The sequence below is a fragment of the Chlorocebus sabaeus genome, chromosome 8 (assembly GCF_047675955.1).
Source record: "Chlorocebus sabaeus isolate Y175 chromosome 8, mChlSab1.0.hap1, whole genome shotgun sequence".
Taxonomy (NCBI): Eukaryota; Metazoa; Chordata; class Mammalia; order Primates; family Cercopithecidae; genus Chlorocebus; species Chlorocebus sabaeus.
In genome coordinates, this window is record NC_132911.1 from 128,957,530 (window position 1) to 128,979,684 (window position 22,155).

Sequence of the window (22,155 nt, forward strand, 5' to 3'; positions counted from 1 at the left end):
TCATTAGGAAGATTAGTCCAAGTAATCTAGCTCAGTGTTATTAAAAGTGAGAATCTTCCCTATTTGACCTTTAACAATCCTTCACAGTTTATGCAGCAGATATAAGACTAAGCTGCTTAATGGATGAGGGAACTGAGGCTGGGAGAGGTATAGTGGTTGATTTAAGATCGTATAAGTAAGGGCACAGCCTGGAACTCCTGAATACAAGTCTTTTCTTCTTTCCAGCCTACCACTGCCTTTGAACTGTCTTTTACTGAGTGTATTCTTAGAATTTTGAATGAAGCACCATATGGTGAGGAGGTTTTTTAAAAGATGTAATAACTGCACAAAATTATTTAGACCACTGACTGATGTAGATTATACTGATGCAACATTTTCCAGATATGGCATTTTAAGTGGAAAATAATAATTGCAATTTTTTTTTCTTTCAGCTGAAGTGAGTAGTGAATATAGTATGGACAAGGCAATGGTTGAATTTGCTACAATGGATCGGCAACTAAACCATTATGTAAAGGCTGTTCAATCTACAATAAATCATGTAAGTTTATGCTACTCCCTGGTTATATATTTGGTTACAACTCACTGACCAAGAGGTAGAAACCCAAAATCAAAATTTTTCTCTAACCTTTAATGTTTCCTTATCCTTAGTGTAGCAGCTATTAAATTCCTCTAAATTTGGACGTCTCATAAAATTGGAATCCTAAGTATTTTCCTGGCTAGGCCACTTAGGTTGATTAGCATATTAAATCTATTTTAGATTGCTTGCGATTTTTTGTCTCAAAATTTTAGTGTAAGCCTCCTTTGAATGTGATGCAACTTGTTTTTATTGTTCTATTTGCTTAAACATACAATTGAGACCAGGTTTAGTTACTCATTCTCTAACTTTAATATGCATCTGTTGCCAAATTCTTAGAATCAGATAATATGGAAGAGTTTTAGAGCAAATTTAAAAATAAAGAAGATCGGTATTTTGGTTTTTCCAGAAGCCAAACTTATCTTTGTTGACTCCAGCTGTCACAGGAACAACACATAAGGCAGTTAAGGTGGGAACATAACAACATCCTTTTCAGTAGTACTGTGTTGAGTAAGAAATGAGCAATACGATTGCAGTAATGTTTCTGAGAAGTCCTTTGTCCTCTGAGCAGTGGAAACTCCCTGTTGAACTGATTGTGTATACCTGTGTAGTAGGGTGTCTTGTATTTCTGGTTTCATTATTTGCCTTTTCTTACTTACAGCTATGGGAAAATTCCAAAAATCAATTATTTTACAAAATGGGTGACTACTCAGTAGAAGATATATTTTTAAGTAATGTTTAATACCTAAGCCAATGAAATGAGCATTATATAGTTATAGTAAGCTTTTTTTAATGGTTAGTATTTAACTATAGTATTTGACTAACTTTAAGAATATCATCTATATCCAAATAATAAACTCATTCAGCTTGTAAAATTTTGATGTTTCTGGCTATTGTGACTGTTAATCCTGGTCTTATGAATATTTCTTCCATAGGAAAATATGACAGTGCCATCATGTTGACATCATATTTGAAACTGGATAGCACTTAGACTAGAGGCTTTCAATTTCAGCTGAACCCTAGAACCAGCCAGTTTCTGAACTCTCAGAGATTCTGATTTCATTAGTCTGGAGCAGGACTGGGACACCAGTATTTTTTAGAAACTCATTCTAATGTGCATTCAAGGGTGAAAACCACTGACTTAAAAGAACAAGGCTGACTTTATAGAAGAAAGTCAAGTGTTTACTCCCAAAGATTAGAGTTAGGCTTGTTATATGGGTCAATCTTGCTTTGACCCTTACGTTCTGTGGCACTTACTTGATAAGGCTTTCTATCTTTAACTTTCATACTGTGCAAATGCAATAGCACAGTGTATATTACAGATAAGAAAACAAGATTTTGGAGTCAAAGAACTTTATGTTGATTTTTTTTCCCTATTAAACTCTAGGATTTGCAGATACTTACAGTATTTTTACATCAAGAATTGAACTCTTGGTTGGGCGTGGTAGCTCACGCCTGTAATCTCAGCACTTGGGGAGGCCAAGGCTGGCGGATCAACTGAGGTCAGGAGTTTGAGACCAGTCTGGCCAACATAGTGAAACCCCATCTCTACTAAAATACAAAAATAAGCCAGGTGTAGTGGCATGCATCTATAATCCAAGCTCTCAGGAGGCTGAAGCAGGAGAACCACTTGGACCCGGGAGGTGGAGGTTGCAGTGAGCCAAGATCACGCCAGTGAACTCCAGCCTGGGCAACAGAGCGAGACTCTATTTAAAAAAAAAAAAAAAAAAAAAAAAAAAAAAAAGAACTTTTCCCCTCTCAGGACATCAAGTCACTCATTTAAAAAAAAAGTTTAAAACTTCTCACTCTTTCTCACATTCAGTAGTTAACGACATTTCTTTCATCTTGAGGTTTCATCTCATTATCCTCAAATAGGGAAGATAGATTTTATCTCACTTTTCAGCCCTAACCTCACACTAGAATAGACTGGAACAACTTGGATTTAGTGATTCCGATGCTTATCAGGAAGGTCCCTGTTCTTTTATAGGAGGAAAAAACATATTTATTTTTCTTTTATGATACAAAGAAAGGTATGCTCTCTATGCAAGCTGGATACCAGACCAAGAATAATAAATATAATTTCATAAGGTTTCTAAGACTTGACATTATATGGGGATATAATGGGGATATAATCATTTTTAGGGAAATGTTTTACATCACTTGATGTACTTGAAGCTAAGGGTACTGCTATCTTATTGCTTGTTTTGGTGAGGGATAAGAATGAATAGCAGCTTGGGAGGGGCCAGGATAATATACTTGTTTAGAAACAGCAGTGGTCTAGGGATCTGAAGCTTTTCCAGTCCTGGTTCTTCTACTTTCTAAGTTACGATCCCTGGTCAAGAAACCTAACCTCTTGAAACCTCATGTTCTTTGTAAAATTCCTGGCCTGTGTATTTCACAGAACGATTATGTGAATCAGATTAGATAATGTATATCAAAATGCTTTGGCCTTCATCAAATTTGATGGGGCTGTAAGATAATATATTATTGCAAACTCAAATTTCCAAACAGAACTCATTAGCGAGATGGAACAAAATCTTCTAAAAATCTAGTATTTTGTTTTGCTCACTTTATTTCAGGGTATTTTTTTGGCTTTGACCTGTCCTATTCTGGAATTCAAGAGTCATATAGGATTAAGTATAAGCTACTTATTGCACAAGGTATTCATGGCCTCTAAAATGAATGAGTTGTTTTAAGTAAGATTATTTTTTTACAAGGCAAATAATGGGAACCCATACAAGTCCCAATTAACCCACTGCTCTGTCATAGACTTTTGCAAACTGTGATACTTCCATTACTATAATATTTGCCTAGATTTGGATCTACCCTGTGGTCTTTCTGTTTGTGAATTTTTATATAGTCATAGAAAGTTGATTTAAAACTTTTTTAATCATTAAAGAGCATTTGAGTTTATTATTGAAATAGACATCTCTCTTCCACTCTCATCTTCTTAGAATTCTAAAGATTATGCTCCTTTTGAAAAGTTGTGGAAGTTTACTTTGGAACCTCAGAGGTATGGGTCAACTTACCAACAATCCCTGGGAAGTCCCTTTGGCAATTAGCAGAAGTTCTCAGGTTGCCTTCCATTGTCTCTCAAGAAAATAGGGCTACTATAGTCCACAGTGCCCAAAGATTTTGTTTGGAATTGGCGTCTATTTTAGTGCTCTGAAACTTTAAAAAAAAAACAAGGACTTCATTCCAGCTAGTTTGTTGACAGAATATTACACGGTGAACACTAAAAAAATTATCAGATAGTCTCTAAGTCATTTATAAAGACTTTCAGGTTAAATGGGTTTTATACCTGTCACAACTCTTTAAAAACTTCGTTTAGATCCTCGGAGAGTTCTATATGAACTTTTTTGATATTTTCAGTCATGAGACCAACATGTCATATCAGTGTTTTTAGAGTTATAAGACAGTACACAGATACATACTTTTTTTTAATCACTATTACTGCCACGGAAAAAACTGTTTTCTCAGTTTCATATTGAGAACAGAATGATGTTCTGAACACTAGACTTCTGTTGACCTAATGTTTCCTCCCTTGCTTTCTACGCTTTTATTGAGTACATTGAAGAGACACTATTGGCTGACTTTTTGTTTTTCAGTTTTCATAAATAAATGAATAAATTTATGAACATTTGAATAAATATTCAAATAAATGCTTGAATAAATATTTACTAAACAGCCATGTGGAGGCACTTCTAGTTGCAAGAAATAGGAAGTCAATCAACAAAGTCCAGATGACCTTCACCTCAGGATACGCGAAGTCCAGAACAGAAGACAAATATTTTACAAATGTTATTTAATTACTGTTGTGGTGTGTGCTACAAATTAAAAATAAAGCATTCAGGGAGAGTTAATAACCCAAGGGCAATAATGTCTTCAAGGCAGGGAAAAATTGGGAGACTCCTTCTGGAGGAAATGATATTTAAGATTCAAGGCAAGTGAGTCTCAACATGGGAAATATGATATATTCTGTGTGACTTTTGCATGAAATGGAAGGATCTTATTTCTGATTGTCTTGATGTCAGCTTCAGAGTGCCTTAATCAATCCAAAGACTTATTGTGAAAATGAGACCAGAGAAGGCCTACCTTTATATATAGAAAGTTAATGTTAATAGAATAGTTGAGTAACCTATCTAAGGTTGGTCAGTGATTCATTTATTAATAGATTTTAGAGTGCCTACTATGTGCCAGGAGCTATGCTTAGTAATGCAAGTCATGGCAGTAGTTGATTTAAGAATTATTTTATTATCAGTATCCTACTTCTTAAACAGGGGTTATCTCTCTTGAAATGAGACTTTTTATTGAGTATTGAATAAACCCAGTGATAGTACTGTGTGTTTCTGATTATATGTTTATGATTGTTTTAAACTAAACCTATAGTTCCAAACTGTGGGCTTCAAATTGCTCAGGGTAGGTTTGGAGAGTGAACACCAGTTTAGTTCAGGGAATCTTCACATCCATTTTTAGGTATGTGCTTTTTCAAATAAAAGGTGACAAATCCAACCACTATCATGGGGGTAGTCCTTACAATGTTTTTCTAACCTTAATTCTCACAGGGAAAATGATGGGAATGTAGCTAAATGAGAATGGCCCAACAAGTTCAGAGATTAGTGTCATATATATTTAGCAATTGATGATAAAATATACATCCTCTCAGCTAGGTGTGGTGGTGCATGCCTGAAATTCCAGCTACTGAAGGGAACTGAAGTGGGAGGCTGAAGTGGGAGGATCACTTGAGCCCAGGAGTTCAATATCAGCCTGGGCAACATAGTAAGACTCCATCTCTTTTAAAAAAAAAAAAAAAAAAGTTTTTGGTGATCAATATAGTCTCAGAGTTTAGCAAAAGTAACTAAAGCTTGAGAGTCACATTATACTTCAGCATTTATTGTTTTTATTATGATCCTTAGTTGTATAGGTTTACTTTAAGACGTTTTATCTCTTAAAAGAATTTTCAAAAAGATTAAAAAAAAGAATTTCAGATTTTACCTGGATATTGTTCTTTTGGTATGTGCTACTTCTGGATGTTAATTTATTGAAAAATCCAAGTATGTCTTCACTTTCCTCTAATACCCTCTTTTATGCTACTTGCATCTTCTCAATTGTATAAGATTTTAAAGCATTTATATTGGATTACAGCCACATATTTGTTTTTTTTTATTTTTTAAGTCGGTATTTTATAACAATTCCTACTAGAAGCCTGGTGAGGGACAATATTTTTCTTTTTAACTGGAGCAAGTAGGTGCTAGGTTGGTCCATTTGTATGGTTTTTTATAAATTGGTTCATGGATATACCCTATGTAGTGTGGTTTTTTCACTTGATATGCTAACCTGAACATTTTATATGCCTTTTAAAACTAATGTGTTGAGAATTAGAAGAGAAGAAATGTACTTGATGTATGCTGTTGAAACCAAAGCAATCTTAGATACAATAAAGGAACAAGGTGGGTCAAAGGTATAGTTTATCTCAGCTCTGTCATTATGCAACAGTTTTGACTATTTTTGACATAGCACTTCCCTGTGCCTCCTTGCTGTTCACCCTTCATCACCTGATAAGTTTTACCTTTTTCTCACTGTGCAGTTACCTTAATATCCACTACTTTAATATGAAATCCTATAGAGTATCTTGCAAGTTGGAAGTTACCATTTTAGTTAAACCAAATTTGGGAAGAATTTCTCCCTTAGAAAGCTAATAATTTATTTTCTAGTACCTGAAAGCAGTTCTAGGCCACAGGATGTAACCTATTATATATGACCACTTACTGACTGAATGTAAGAATACACCCCACTCTATTAGGCATTGTGAATCATTTACAAAAGAAGAGGGAGGGGGAATTTGTTCGGTGGCTATAAAATTTGAGGACAGAAGATTCCTGAGCATGAGATAAATTACTGTTGTCAGCAGAGTAGCAAGAAGGTAGGAGGTGACAGGGGTGTGAAATTAGTGAAAAGCTCTTCGAGCCAGAGGGGAAAGTACTGGGAAACTCACCTCTTCTCTACTCCCTGCGTCTGGCATTCTACAGTGATAGACAACTCTTAACATGTTTCTTATCAAAAGTTTTCAAGTGAGTTATATATGAGCCTTTTCATCTATAGGAACATTGCTCAGGTGTGGAAATTAACCAGAGAAAGAAAGTTGACTTTAGGTATTCGCTCTTCAGACACTTGGAATGTGTCTATTTCCGTGATTACTGGTAATTAACTTCTGTTTCAGTGGTTTAGAACTCCTTGTACAGTTATTCTCAAATTAAGGTTGTGTTCGGTAACATTTTGCCTAATAAACAGAGATAGAGACAATTACTTCCGAATGTAGTATTCCACTAATTGAATTACCTCTAAGAAATAATCTAGATATAAAATTTCTTAGGTTTCAAAGTAACATAACTGTGAACAGGTGAAAATGTGTTATATTGAGACTGATTTTCACAGTTACTTTATAGAAATCCATCGTAGTGTTTTGGAGTTATTAAATGTTGGGTTTTAATCAGAATTGTAAAACAATTACACTTTACTGGGCCTTAATGTGCCTCTAGTGCAGCATTTTCAAGAGTTTGCTCCATAATACTAATTAATCAGGATGTGAATAAGTATAATAGGAGAATAGGATTTTGTGGTCAAATAAGTTTGGGGAATGCTTGATTAAAAGAATTTCCTTAAAGACTCCAAAGCCTTTAATGTGCTTTTATGCAACGTGATTCTCCAAAGGAAGAGGATATTCAGAAATTTTGTAAACTTAGTTAACTAGAAAATCTTTCTGGAGGAGGGACTGATACTCTTCAGAATCCACTTTGGGAAGTGCTGTTGTAGTTTCAACCCCCTAATTTTACAAAGGAGGCTATGAGATAGGTCCAGCACTCCGTGGCAGAGTTTTTGTGGCATCCAGAAAACTGGGAAGTATGTCAAACTCCCTTTGGAAATGAGCCTTAAAGATGTTTCCATGCTGAAGGTCAGGAAAAGGCCAGGCCCTTTCACCATTTCATTACTCCAACAGTGAGGAAGGGACAGTTTTTAAAAACATGCAGTGATTGCTTAGTCTGTGTTTGAAGCAAAGACCCCCCTGTGCAGTGATGATACGAGAGAGAGGAGAGAAGGAAATGTTTGAGAGGAAAAGAAGACGGGCTTATAGAAGAGGCAGGAGACACACAGGAGCAGCAGAATGGGCAGGGAAGACATATGGATCTTTGAAGGGCCAGGCTCACCACAGCATTCCAGGTAAGCACTGAGGCGCCCAGTGTGATTATTAAACACCTTAGCCTCAGTGGCACCAGGTCATTCTAGCAGCTAATTCTTTGAATTACCCAAATGAGATGAATGTTCCTTAACACAGCAAACTCCTGATTATTTCTGACATTGTACATAGTCCACATACAGCATTAAACCCTTATTTTAGATGTTAATTTACCTTCCTTCTAACATCACACTTTTCATGTAATTAGTAAGTATTAAAAAGCTTGAGGTTTAGGCCTTTCCCCACTAATTGGCAGTGGTGCTGAATGGGCTAACTGCAGAAGAGAGATGGGGAGATAGACTGAACTGGGGAATGGATCAGTAAATGTTAAAATTCAGTGTAAAATGAATGCATTTTTCAGCATAGAGTTGAAAGCACAGTAGTCACTGGTTGTCTACAGTTTCACTTTCCACTGTTTCAGTTATCTGTGGCCACCTATGATCCAAAAATATTAAATGGAAAATTACAAAAATAAACAATTCAAATAAGTAAATTAAATAGCACCTTGTTCTGAGTAGTGTGATGAAACCTTGTGCCTTGCTGCTCTATCCTGTCTTCATCACAAGAGGAGGGATGAGTACAGTACAATAAGACATGTTGAGAGCAAGAAAGATTATATTCATATAACTTATTACAGTATACTGTTATAATTAAACATAGTCATACAGTAATGAACCACATAACAATATTTCAGTTAACGAGGGGGCCATACATATATGATGGTGGTGCCATAATATTATATCTTATACAGTATTTTTACTGTACCTTTTCTGTGTTTATGTGTGTTTAGATACATAAATAGTTGTCATGTTACAGTTGCCTACAGTACTCAGTTTACTAACATGCTGTACAGGTTTGTAGCCTAGGATTAATAGGCTTACTATAGAGCCCAGGTGTGTAGTAGGCTGTTCCATCTAGGTTTCTATAAGTACACTCCGTGATGTTCCACAGCACTGTCTCATTTCTTAGAAAGTATCCCCATCGTTAAGCAGTGCATGACTATACAGGGTTCGGTACTATCTGGGGTTTTAGGCATCTACTGGGGGTTTTGGAATGTATCTCCTGTGGATTAGAGTGGACTACTGGAGTTGCTTATTAGTCTCTAACTGTTCAGTTGGTGGATCACTTGAGGTCAGGAGTTCGAGACCAGCCTGGCCAACATGGTGAAACCCCGTCTCTACTAAAAATACAAAAAAAGCTGGATGTGGTGGCATGTGCCTGTAGTCCCAGATACTTGAGAGGCTGAGGCAGGAGAATTGCTTGAACCCAGGAGGCAGAGGTTGCAGTGAGCCATGATCGCACCACTGTACTCCAGTCTGGGTGACAGAGTGAGACTATCTCAAAAAAAAAAAAAAAAAAAAAACCTTGCTCAGTTGGTGCCAATAGTATGTTTAGTCCAATAAAGATACAAAAGCCTCTTAACACAGGTACACAAATAGCTACAAAAAAATTTTAACAGTGAAATAGTTTGACAGAGACAATAAAAACGTGCATAGGAAATTCAGAGTAAGGGAAAAGAGTCTTTGCTTAAATTCTGGCTTTCGTGCCCTCTAACTCTGAGCCTCAGTTTCTTCTTAAAATCGGGTTGATAATTTAGGTCATAGAGTTCTAGTAAGGATGAAAGTGATAGCATGAAAGCACCTAAAACGGTTCCATCACACTAATTTATAAGGTTGCCTAGAACGTTCTGTAAAGGAGAACTCATTTCCCTGGACCAAATTCAAATACTATCTGAAAGGGAATTTTGAGTTAAAGTTTGAAGGGTACAGTGAGCAGCAGGAAACCATCGGGAAAGGCTAGAGATGATGTTCCAAGAGAGGCTGAAGGAAGGGCCTCTTTCCTTGGAAAGGAGTTCTCTGATAGTTGGGGGTGGCTTGGGTATGGAACTTAGTGCTCATAGTGTTGTGACCAGAAAGGATTGTTCAGAATCAGGGGAAATGGGCCAATGCAGAGGCCAGTGAACAACGTGACATTTGGCCAGCTGGATTTGAACTTCCCTGATAGTCACCCTCCCTATGTCTATAACAATGAAAAAGATACCACACCCTTTAATATGTGATCATTAATAGCGATGAGGGGGTCTTTCTAGAGATAAGAACCAGACAGCAAAGTAAACATTCACAGTTTTTAATTCAGGAATAACTTTTAGTGTTTTCTTAGACATTTTCCTTAAATGAAGACTGAGGAAATTAAACCCTAAAATGTATTTCTCTCTGTGCACAAGTACACAATCGTGCTGTTTATTAGACCTATCTTGCTTACATCTTTAAGTATTTTGTATTTACTTTATTAGTAACACTCATTTGAAAAAGTAATTAGGAGAGAAAAATGTGTTGGATTTATGCCTCTGATGTATCATATGCAGGTTGTCAGCTCTGGTTCAAGTGTGTAATCTCTATACATTGTTGACAAGTGAGAGAGCGAGAAGCATAAAAATGGAGAGCATGTGAATGGATTTTATTTTTTCAAGTCCCTGTGTGAGTTTGCAACTGTGCTGGTAAGGAAAAGTTCTTTGATTGTGCAGTGGAGCCAGTGCCCAGTGAACTGTCCTTGGGAGAATGGAGAGGATTTCTTTCCATTGTTTCTCTCTTACAGCATAAAGTTTCTGGTAATGGTGGCACTTTCCTTCTTTTGTGTTGTGGCCAGTGTGATATTTAAACTACTAAAGCTTTAAGAATTTTATTTTTTTCCAGACTTCCTTTTTTAAAAAAATATCTAATAATATAGCATTCTTTAGTGAAAATCGTTATGTTTATTTATCATGGGTTAGAGTGATGCAGTCAGTTATTATGAATAGTTTTAAATTTAATTATCTCTTTTATCCTTTATTTCATCTTCAAATAATCATTTAATCATCTTCTCGTGGAAGCTGATACTCAGAAAGATCAATTCAGTATTACTTAAAATTGGAAACAGTAAAGGCCGGGTGTGGTGGCTCACACCTGTAATTCCAGCACTTTGGGAGGCTGAGGCGGTTGGATCATCTGAGGTCAGGAGTTCGAGACCAGCCTGGCCAACATGGTGAAACCCCACCTCTACTAAAATACAAAAATTAGCCAGGTGTGGTTGTACATGCCTGTAATCCCAGCTACTCGGGAGGCTGAGACATGAGAATCACTTGAACCCAGGAGGCAGGGGTTGCAGTGAGCCGAGACTACACCACTGCACTCCAGCTTGGGTGACAGAGTGAGACTCTGTCTCAAAAAAAAAAAAAAAAAAATTGGAAACAGTAACCAGAAAAGTAGAATATGATTGCACCACACAATTGATTTCCAGACATTCTGACTTGCTTGCTGTTTGCCTTCCCTTTGGCTGATACCTGCAAGGTCTCCCATGCTTTTCTGCCTGCCTTCCAGTTGCCTCGGCTATTTGTGGTTCTTGGAGCGCCGTTGGCACCACGAAGCAAGTCCTCTCTACCCATCAGGTCACTCTTTGTCACCCTGAGGTTTATTTTAGCCCCCATATGAAACAGAAGCCCACGTGAAATACTAAATAGGAGCTTTAAGTGGAATAAATTTTGGGTGTGCTCAAAGAATTCTCTTGCAGAATCAGAAATTGAATTTGACACATTTAGTATAGTTAGGCCATGTTTTGAAAAGCTGCAGCAATACTTCTCAGGAAGTTGGTTAAAAAAAATTTAATTGTTTAAAAATAAAAATTAAAAGCTTCAGCAAAAACATCACATGCTCAATTTTCTCTTGGAAGAAATTCTTGTTACTGCTTAAAGGACCTATAAATAATGTAGGTGAAACTGAACATGTTATACTACATGTTTTATAATAGTAATGGAACTGCTCTCAGACTATAGAATTAAACTGTTTTGGCTTTATAAAGTGTCATATATGGTCCTGTTACAATGGTAAACTGTCTAGTGTTAGAGTTAAATTTAATTAATGAGTTTTTTTTCCTATGCCTGCCCACTGAATAGCTGTGTGGCCATAAGCAATTTTCATAGACTCTATGCACGCTTGCAAAATCAGCCTAGTAATAATATCTGCCCTTCATATCTTAAAGTGATTTCTTGATTAAAAAAATGAGATAACATTATGTGAAAGTACTTGAGAGGTAAGAGTGCTATATAAGGGCAAGGTCTTACTGTTCTGTCCTGTTAACTTTTAACTTCTTTCTCTTACCACAAAAACACCTACCACAGGCTGATTTAAATTGGTGAACTCTTTCCTCTAAACCACCTAAACTTGGAATAAATGGCGATAAACGTTCCTTGTATTTACTTTCCCAACTCACAGCTTAAACTGGAAGGGAAAAGTGTATAAGATTCACATTTACCTTTTGACTTTAGCCATCTTTTTCATAAAGGTTTATTCCTGCCTACCATCCTGCCCCCTCAGAAGTTTGCATAAATCTCATGTAACAGTTCAACAAGTGACTGGTGTAGACTGGGCCTGCTTCGTCACTGAGTCACTTTATTATGAAACACTTAAAGTTGAACATCTGTCTATAACAATGAGGAAATAATGTTAAACAGTTTATACTTTCTAAGGCTAGGCTTAGTGGCTCACGCTTGTAATTCCAACACTTTGGGAGGCCGAGGGGGGAGGATTGCTTGAGCCCGAGAGGTTGAGACCAGCCTGGGCAATATGGAAAAACCCTGACTCTACAAAAAAAAATAAAAAATAAAAGTAAATAATTTAAAAATGTATACTTTCTGATCTGATGGTTTTCATGACTTAACTCATCAGACAGCAATGAAAAGTGAAATTAATAAAAATTCACAAAGCCAGATATAATTAGTTAAAAATAAAGTCTGAATGAGCCATAATCACCTTTACTTCCCTCTTCCCATTTTGTAAGCAGTTGGTATTTGATTGATAAGCATTTCCAGCTGAGAAATAATCTTCTAATCCATGTTCTTCTACCAGGCTGTGACCTTGGGCAAGTCACGTAACTTCTGTATGTCAGCTTCCTCATTTCTAAAATGGGGTAATAATAGTACTTGTCCTACATACCTCATTGGGCAATTGTAGATAAAACGAGATTGTAGATAGGAATGTTTTCACCACCCCTCTGCCCCACAAAAGTGAAAGGTGGTTATATAGTTACCACATACAGACCCCATCTGACAACCCATATCTGAATGCCCACAAGGCTAAAGAGTGAAAGAAACTTTCTGATTCTACCAACAAGGATGGGAAGGGAGTCCCTGTTAGCTCTTGGAGGAGGAAAGATACATTCCCAGTGTTCAGATCTCTGAATCAAATTCTGGAACACAGTTTCCCAGAGAAATGACAGTCAGTGGCTGTGTTTCCAGGCTAGCCAATAAAAAAGGGAAAAAGAGATTTAACCATAAATAGTTCGTTGTAATCTAATTTCTATAAAGCTGCTAACAAAGCCCATTTGTAGTATGAATATTAGCTTGGTGTTTGTTTCAAGAATGTTGGAGGCCTTAGCCCAGGTCTGGATAAGATAGTGAATCCACCTCTCTTCTAGCTTCCCCACTTATTTAATATTTGCACAGGGCTTCCTTAAGCCGGATTTGTAAATATCATCAGTTCATACTCCAGTCTTCTGGCCCTTTGACTGAAATTCTGAAACCAACATTCTTTCCCCCAGTGAAAGGGTGAGAAGCCCTTTTAGGTCCCCCATCCCTTTAATGAGCACAGTGACCTTACAAAGTTAGGAAAGGTAACTGTTGTTGACTCTGAGCTTCAAGAAGGTTAAGGGACTTGCTCAGATCACTTGGTTAGTCTCAAGAGGTGAGACTCGAACCTCAGTGTTTTGACATGTAATTCAAGGCTGTTTTCATGACAGTTCTGTTTCAAGATGGGTGCTATTCATTGAATTCACTTTGAGTTGTAGTTTTCAGTTGAGAGTAAGAATGTTTTTAGGAAGTCTTGGTTATAAAGTCTATTTATGATTTTGTATGTTTCTTATTGTAAATTTTCCAAAGGTAAAGTTTTGGGAAATTTAGTCCAAACAAAAAGTGACTCCTCACACTGATGTGGCATGTGTCAGAGAGGGATTCTGTTAGAATTAAAGAACTATTTGAAGCAAAAAATATTTTTACATGTTACGGTTATATTAAAAAGAAGAAAAACTTCTGAAAAGCCAGTAGTATTCACCCCTTTAAAACTTTGTTTGTGTTATGTTTTTAAAGCGATAGTGCTATGAATATGAAGGAATTTTAGGAATTTAAAGTAAAATAAAAATGAAATAAACTTTTTTCTAGCATTAATGATATGGTTTATGTTTCTATTTATTAAAATATTCAGTTCTTGCCATAATAATAGCAAGCCTAGCTAACTTGTCTCCAGTGCTTGTTATGAGCTAGGTGGTATTCAGTTATCTCCGGTTGAATAATTGTTTTCTTCTTGCCGGGTTAGCCTGCAGATTTTTTCATGATCAATTCTTAGAAGCAGTGAGGGATAAGTCTCTATGATAGAAGACAGTGATAAGGTCCGTATGTGGCATTATATGGGACATGTAAAAATGTTTCACTGAATAGTGAAAAGGATACTGCAATTGGAGTCAGAAGACCAAACCTCCTCCTTGTTTCTCCCTGACCTAACAGTGTGACACTGGGTTAGTGACTTGTCTTCATAAACCTTCAATTTCGTTATCTGTAAAAAGAGAACAGTGATACCTTATAGGAATGTGGCAAGGATTAAATGAGATAATGTAGGTAAAGTGCTTAAATTATGCCTTCAAAAGATGAAGCCTCACATAGCAGGCATTGAGAAAATATTAATTGCCTCTTTTCATCTTCATGTACAAGGTAGTTGTGAAATTAAATTGGAAAACAGAATGTGAAAACTGGTTTAAAAACGTTTAAATGTCATTCTGATATAAGATAGTATTTTCCAATGAGTGCTGCCTTCCTCAGCACTTTCAGAGTAAAATATATGGGAGAATTAAGGAAACTGGATTATAACTAGAAAATCTGGATTTTACTGGGTGGCTATCACATCTGGAAACAGTGGTTTAATGATATTATCTTACAGTGCAATATGGAATAGTATTATCTATTTGCAGACTTGGTGGCCACACTGTAGTCTCAGTTCCATCAGCTATTGTTTGGCTTGGAGAAGTAATTTAATCTCTCTAATCAATGAGAATCAAAATTATATACGTTATTTTCAGAAGTACTCTATATGTTAGGCAGCATCTAAGTGTGGTTTTTATTTTGTTTATTGTTTTAATTTTTCTATAATACAGCAGTTTTTTGATTAGGCTTGTGATTGATAGAATTCATTTTCATTTAGTCAGAAAATCTTTCTAAATGGAGGAGAATTAGAAGGCAAAAGGCAGTTTGATAGGTGTGCTAGTGGGAAGTAACTTCAAATATCAGGAAGCCATATTAATTACAGTGAAGGCAGTGCCAGAGATTTTGATAGGCTGCAAGATGGGAGTGAACAGAGCAGGTGAGCAGGTAAAGGATAAAGAGCATTAATAAACTGATGGAATATTAAAAATTTCATAATCTTTATTGTGTTAGGTGAGATGTGATAACAGGGAAAAGATTCAGCTTCATATCCTTGGATTGCTCTCATTCTGGACTGTAGACATGTGGTACAGTGTAAAGACAAGGGATTTGAAATCAGACTTACTATTTATTAGAAAACTCATGGCACTTTGGAAGTTAATTCATGGATTTGAAAAAATGTTATGATCTCAAAATAGATGTTTTTGCTTATCTTTTCAGTTACTATAGTCATACTAAATAGGTTTTGTTGTTGTTTTGTTTTGAAACAGAGTCTTGCTCTGTCACCAGGCTGGAGTGCAGTGGCACGATCTCAGCTTACTGCAACCTCTGCCTCCTGGGTTCAAGAGATTCTCGTGCCTCAGCCTCCCAAGTAGCTGGGATTACAGGTGCATACCACCACACCTGGCTAATTTTTGTATTTTTAGTAGAGATGGGGATTCATCATGTTGACCAGGCTGGCCTCAAACTCCTGACCTCAAGCGGTCTCCCTGCTTTGGCTTCCCAAAGTGCTGGGACTACAGGTGTGAGCCACCGCACCTGGCCCTAAATAGATTTTTTTTAATGGATGCTTAGCAAGAACAGAAGAAAGAAACAATTCACATTTTCCTGTCTTTTTGGTGAATTAGTTCTTTTGATTCTTAAGATCCTGTAGTTGTGGAGGGTGTGACTGGAGGACCCAGGGAAGACGCTTCTGCCCCCATCCAGCTGGTGTACTCCCCAGTGGTCCCAGCTGTGGAAGGCTGGTCTTCCTGCTTTAGAGTGCCTCAATAAGAAAGGACTTCCATGAGACTTAGCACTATTCCATCTCTATTCTCCCCGCAAGTCTTTTACATTCCTCAGGATAAATAACACAAAGTTGGCCAGGCTGGTGGCACGCACCTGTAGTCCTAGCTACTCATGAGGCCAAGGCCGGAGGATCACTTGAGCCCAGGAGTTTAAGGATGCAGTGAGTTATAAAGGTGCCACTGCGCTCCAGCCTGGCTGACAGAGTAAGATGTTTCAAAAAAAGAGCACCACGTATGTGGATTCCTCCTCCACTGTCTCCCACCTCATCTCCCCTCCACATGTACTCTCACACAAAGACTGGGGCAAGGCAGACTTCTTTCACTGTGCCTTTAGTAGCTAACTGTTTCGATTCTAGTGCAAGATGGCTCTTTACCACCAGATAAGCTTTGGTATGACCAACCACTACTGAGTTGTGTAGTAAAGGGAGGTTTATCTAAATAAGTAGAAGAAAGTTGAGATTCTCATTAGTTAGAAATTTGATTGCTGGAAATCTTGAATTTGATGTAAAACGGAATAAGCAGTTAGGAAAGGGAACGTAATATAGGCTTTGTATGTTGAGAGTTGCATTAAAAGAATTGCAGTCAAGGCCAGGCACGGTGGCTTATGCCTGTAATCCCAGGACTTTGGGAGGCTGAGGCAGGTGGATCATGAAGTTAGGAGATCGAGACCATCCTGGCCAACATGGTGAAACCCCATCTCTACTAAAAATACAAAAATTAGCCAGGTTCGGGAGGCTGAGGCATGAGAATTGCTTGAACCCAGGAGGCGGAGGTTGCAGTGAGCTGAGATCGTGCCACTGCACTCCAGCCTGGCGAATGAGCAAGACTCTGTCTCAAAAAAAAAAAAAAATTGCAAAGTCAATCCTAAGGCAAAGAGTCTATGAAAGAAATTATGCTAAAGGGATGGAAATAGTTTAGGCTAGATTGGGGAGAAAAATCAGTGGAATTCTTTTATTTTTTTCTTTAAGTTTTTTTTTTTTTTTTAGGAAACATGTTTTCTACATTAGAAATGCAAGCATTGGGGGAAGTTGTTTTCTCAGTTCCACATGCTGTGATGTCTTTGAGGAGGTGAGGACAGGAAAGGGTAGACAGAACTTTAATCCTTGATAGGAAAATATATGTTGAATGCCATCTGGGAAACTTCTCTGTGACTCATTTTGTCAACGTCGAAACCAAGCTGAAAGTCAGTTTGGTTGTTCAAAGGTCTCCGTAATCATATAGTTAGGGTTTTCATTTGATAAATATTACCTGGCTTATCATTTCAAAACCTGTTAGAATTTTTGAAATCACTAGTCAATGGGTTTAATTTCTGTGAAAGATTTTATATTTTTTTGTGGACTGCTCATGAGTTTAAGCTGTCTCTTCTTAAGAGCATAACGTCTATATCACAAGCTCATGAAGATTGTAGTGAATGGCAGCAAAACACTGTTCTTTGTATAAATGCTAAGATATGCTTAAATAGATTCCATTGACAAGCTCTTGGGAATTTCTGTGTTATAAGCTGCATTTAGAAGGAGTGAGAAAGGAAACACTGGGAGGAGGGTGGAAGAAAAGGAAAAATACTGTCTAGAGTCTTTTCTCCCAGTTGCCCTTTCTCAAATTGTCTGTTGAACTCCATGGACGTTTGTCTTAGTTCATTTGGCCTGCTGTAACAGAGTACCATAAACGGGTAGCTTATGAACAACAGACATGTATTTCTCACAGTTCTAGAGTCTGGGAAATCTATGATGAAGGTGCTGGCATGTTCAGCATCTGGTGAGGGCCTAGTTTCTGGTTCTTAGTGGCACCTTCTGCCTATGTCCTCACAAGATGGAATGGGCAAACAAGCTCTCGGGGGCCTCTTTTATGATGGCACCAGTCCCATTCATGAGGGCTTTGCCCTCGTGCCCTAATCTCTTCCCAGAGCCCTCACCTCCTAATACCATCACCTGAGGGTTAGGATTTCATCATATGAATTTGGAGGGCACACAGGCTTTCAGACTATAGGTATAGTTTGGTGCTTTCAACCCTTGTTCTTCTTGTTACTTTGGCCTGCCTATCTGACAAACAGAAGATACGTGGTAATAAGAATGAAACCTGTTTGTAATGCCTAGTGTGTCTAACACTGTTTGAGGTGCTTTATACACATTACCATGTATTCTCAACCAGGGTGTAGAAGATAATAAGAGCATTTTTGTGTAGATGAGGAAACTAGGGCTCGCAGTTATGTGACTCACCCAGGGTTACACACCTAGTAACAAATCCAGAGAATATTCTTCAGTCGTTCTCTTATTCGACCTCTCTGCTATTGACAACTGCTCCTTCCTTCCTGAATTTTAATTTTCCCCTGACTTTCATGACAACACATCTGTTTTTTCTTCTAGCTTCTGGTCACTCCTCCATAATCTCTTTGGTAGATCCTACTTCATCTCTTCACTCAGTAAAGCTTGCTATTCCTACCCGTCCTTTGATTTTCTTCCTTTCTCACACTGCATACTGTTCCTGAGAAATAGCGTCTATGCTCATAACTTAAATTGCTGTCTTTATGCTGCTGAGTCCCAGATCTTTATTTCCATTCTAGATTTCTCATCTGAGAACCACACACATGAGCTTAATGATAGATTTGACATTCTCCACTTAAATGTGCTATAGGCTTGTTAAATTCGTGTCCCACAGTGACGTTTTCCCTGTGATTTTCTCCTGGGATTCTGTAACTTCATAAATGGTAATATCATCTACCCAGTTTCTCCTATCAGAAATCTGTTGTCGTCCTTACTTCCCCTAGTGCCTAACATTTTACATTCCATCTCCAAATTTTCCTGCTTCTCAAATTAATTCACCTACCTCCATTCCCATGTTCACAGTCTTCAGTCCCTGTGGGCACACTGGCTGCACACAGTTGTTCTCTTCTCCTATGTTTCTTATCTGGTAGCCCACGAGATCTTTCTAAAGTGAACATTTGATTTTTTTTTTGCCTGCCTTTTCCGTAACTTTACCTTCTTCAGTTTTTCCTTGTTACTTTCAGCTGTAAGCTCAAACTTCTTTACGTGGTATACACCCCTCCTTACCTCTCTAGTCTCATTTTGTACTATTCTTTTACACTAGCTCTTTGAATGTTCTCTTGCCTCTGGCCTTAGCACACACTATCTACTGGGAGTGCTTTTTTTTCATTTCCAAATAGCTGACTCTTTCTTACTCTTCACAGACTGAGGCTAGCTCCTTTCTTACAGCCTACTCTGACATCATCCCATCTCTGTTTGCCAAGTGGAATACTCTCATGTGCTCTCATAACATCATGAAGTTAATCATTTTTCATAGCATTTGTAGCTGTAACCTAGTCCTCTCTCCAAAACCGCGTCTCAGACATATAACTGTCTTCTCTTCGTTTTCACTTTATTTCATTCTCATAGACATTGCACATTTAACCTTCCAAAACTAAACCCTTGTTTTTCTCCAAAACCAGCTCTTCCTCCTGACTTCCCCATCTTAGAAAGTGGCAGTATTACTATTCCATTTTTAATTAGACCAAAATCCAGAGTTGCCCTTAGTTCTTTAATGTTTTCACAGCCCATACCCATATCCAGTCCATCAATAAACCTTATTCTTTCTTTCTTTCTTTCTTTCTTTCTTTCTTTCTTTTTTTTTTTTTTTTTTTTTTGAGACAAAGTCTTGCTCTCTTGGCCTCTTGGGTAGGCTGGAGTGCAAATGGCGCTATCTTGGCTCACTGCAAACTCCACCTCCCGGGTTCAAGCAATTCTCCTGCCTCAGCCTCCTGAGTAGCTGGGATTTACAGGCATGTACCACCATGCCCAACTAACTTTTGTGTTTTTAGAAGAGATGGGGTTTCATTATGTTGGCCAGGCTGGTCTCAAACTCCTGACCTCAGGTGATCCGCTCGGCTTGGCCTCCCAAAGCGATGGGATTACAGACGTGAGCCACCGCGCCTGGCCAACATTATTATTTCTACCTACAACATGTATTTAGAGTCTGACCACCTCTCATTGTTTCTCCTACTGTCTCCCTAATCCATGCCATCATCACCTTTTACCTGGATACCTGCAGCAGCCTACTGACTGGTCTCCTGCTTCTGCTCCTCCTCCCCTAAAGTTCTCATCCTAACAGCCACAATGACCCTTTTAAAAAGAAAATCAGAAGTTCTTACTATTTTGTGCAAAACTTTCACACATCTCTCTCAGAATAAAAGCTTTACCCTCCGTCATCTGTCCCACTTCACACCGTGCTTTGATTAATACTTCTGACCTCATCCCCATTACTCCCCAAACCCTTTTTACTGTGACTCCAACTATATGGCTCACCCCCTCATTTTCTTTAGGTCTCTGGTTCAGATGTCATCTTTTCACTGAAGCCTGCCTTGACCGCCCATCACAGAAGAGCTCACTCATCTTCACTCTGCTTAATTGTTCTCCATGGTACTTATTACCATTTGGCTAGTTACATATTTTCTTATTATTCTTCTACTCAAGTAGAATACTAACTCCATAAGGGCAGGAACTGGGTCTCTTGACAGCTGTGTTCCCAGCATCTGGAGTAGTGTGTGGCTCCTAATAGGCTCTAAGTAAATAGCTGAGGTCTAGGGTAGTAGTTATGTCATGGACTTAGCAATATAACAGACCTGCTAATGCAGTGAGTCCCAGCTCCAATACTGAGTTCTTCAGCCCCTTGTAGTTAGACCACTCCTTAGCTTCAGTTCCTAATCAATAACATAGGATGTATTCATTCTTACCTCTGATGTTATTTGTTTGGGGGAGGGTTAAATAAAATAATCTATGTGAAGTGCTTACCTCGGTACCTTGCCAATAATAGACAGTTGAGAGCAGCTGCTGCTACTTATACTGCTGTTAATTCTGATCAGATTACAGCATTTAAATTGCTTCTTGTTCATCTCTTCTACCAGATTTTGTCTGGCTGCATCTTAAACTTGCTATGATAATGATAACAACAACGTGACCATAAGAATACCAGTAATAATAATAGCAGCTGTTATCATTTGAGTGCTTACCGAGTACTAGAAAGTATTCTCTATGTCAGCACTTCCCAGTGCCTCTTCCTGCAGTGATGGAAATGTTCTATATCTGCTGTGTCCAGAGTGGTAGTCACAAGCCACGTCCAAAGAGAGCTATTGAACACTGGAGCACTTGGCAGTGTGACCGAGGAACTCAGTTTTTAATTTACTGTATTTTAAAACTCTAAATTCTTTATCTACATTAATTCATGTAATACTCAAGGGTTAAGTAGATTATAGATGAAGAAATTGATTTTCTGAGTGGTGAAGTAACTTGCCGAAGATTACACAGCTAATACAAGGCAGAACTGGGATTTAAAGGTTAAATACCTAGATAATCTGGTTCCAGGGTCTGTTGCCAGCACCCTCTGTGCTGCACCTCCCTCGTGTTATTCTCAAGAATTAAAGTCTTACAGGCAAAGGACTGAGGTGGCATATCTGTATGCTTGCTGCAGGGAAAGCCAAGAGAATTTCTGGTTCTTACTGCAGTGAAATACTACTCCTAGGGTGAGAAATTCCCCGATTTAGGATAAATGTTCAAACAGTTCTAGACAGGTAAGCTTGGCTACTCAACCTCTGTGTATACTTTTTTCCCAGACTTAAATTTACAAAAATAGTGGCAGCAACAACAAAATGTTTCCTCCTAACGTGTTGCAGCTATTTTTTCTAAAAGTGAAAAACATGCTCTCCCCCTCCCCAAAAGGGGGAATGATACATCTCACCAGGTACCGTTTCCACCGTGAAGTCCAAAATATCTGAGCTGGGCTTATTCCTTTTGTTAAGGTTCCCTTATGTCAGTCTACATCTAGTGAGCCACCAACTTATTTTTATAAAACATTAGGAGAGAAGGAGAAGGGGAAATTGGTTAAAAACATAAATGTGTGTATGTCAGACCAAATAATAAATATGAGTAGATACTTCAGTCTTAGCTTTTGCTATTGGTTCTGATCCAAAGTTGTATTTTTAACTCCCTTCCTCCATCGCTCATTCCATGTTCTTTTTGCCCTCAGCCAGCTCTCAGCTAATGGTAGATTTTTATCTGACTGACTTTTATCTGACAACACTTTAGACTGTCATTCATAGGTGGGGAAGGGGGCTTTGAGTCGTTAGTGATCCTGC

General features: G+C 38.0%; 1 protein-coding gene across 5 annotated transcripts in view; it reads left to right on the forward strand.

Annotated features, from left to right (window-relative positions):
* The window catches only part of NSMCE2 (NSE2 (MMS21) homolog, SMC5-SMC6 complex SUMO ligase), a 270,551-nt gene that overhangs the window by 55,803 nt on the left and 192,593 nt on the right, over window positions 1-22,155 (forward strand). For all 5 annotated transcript variants that reach the window (XM_008001517.3, XM_038000159.2, XM_008001515.3 and 2 more), the window contains one exon: window positions 432-538. In XM_008001517.3, coding sequence (XP_007999708.1) covers window positions 432-538 — 107 coding nt within the window. The remainder of the gene's footprint in view (window positions 1-431; window positions 539-22,155) is intronic.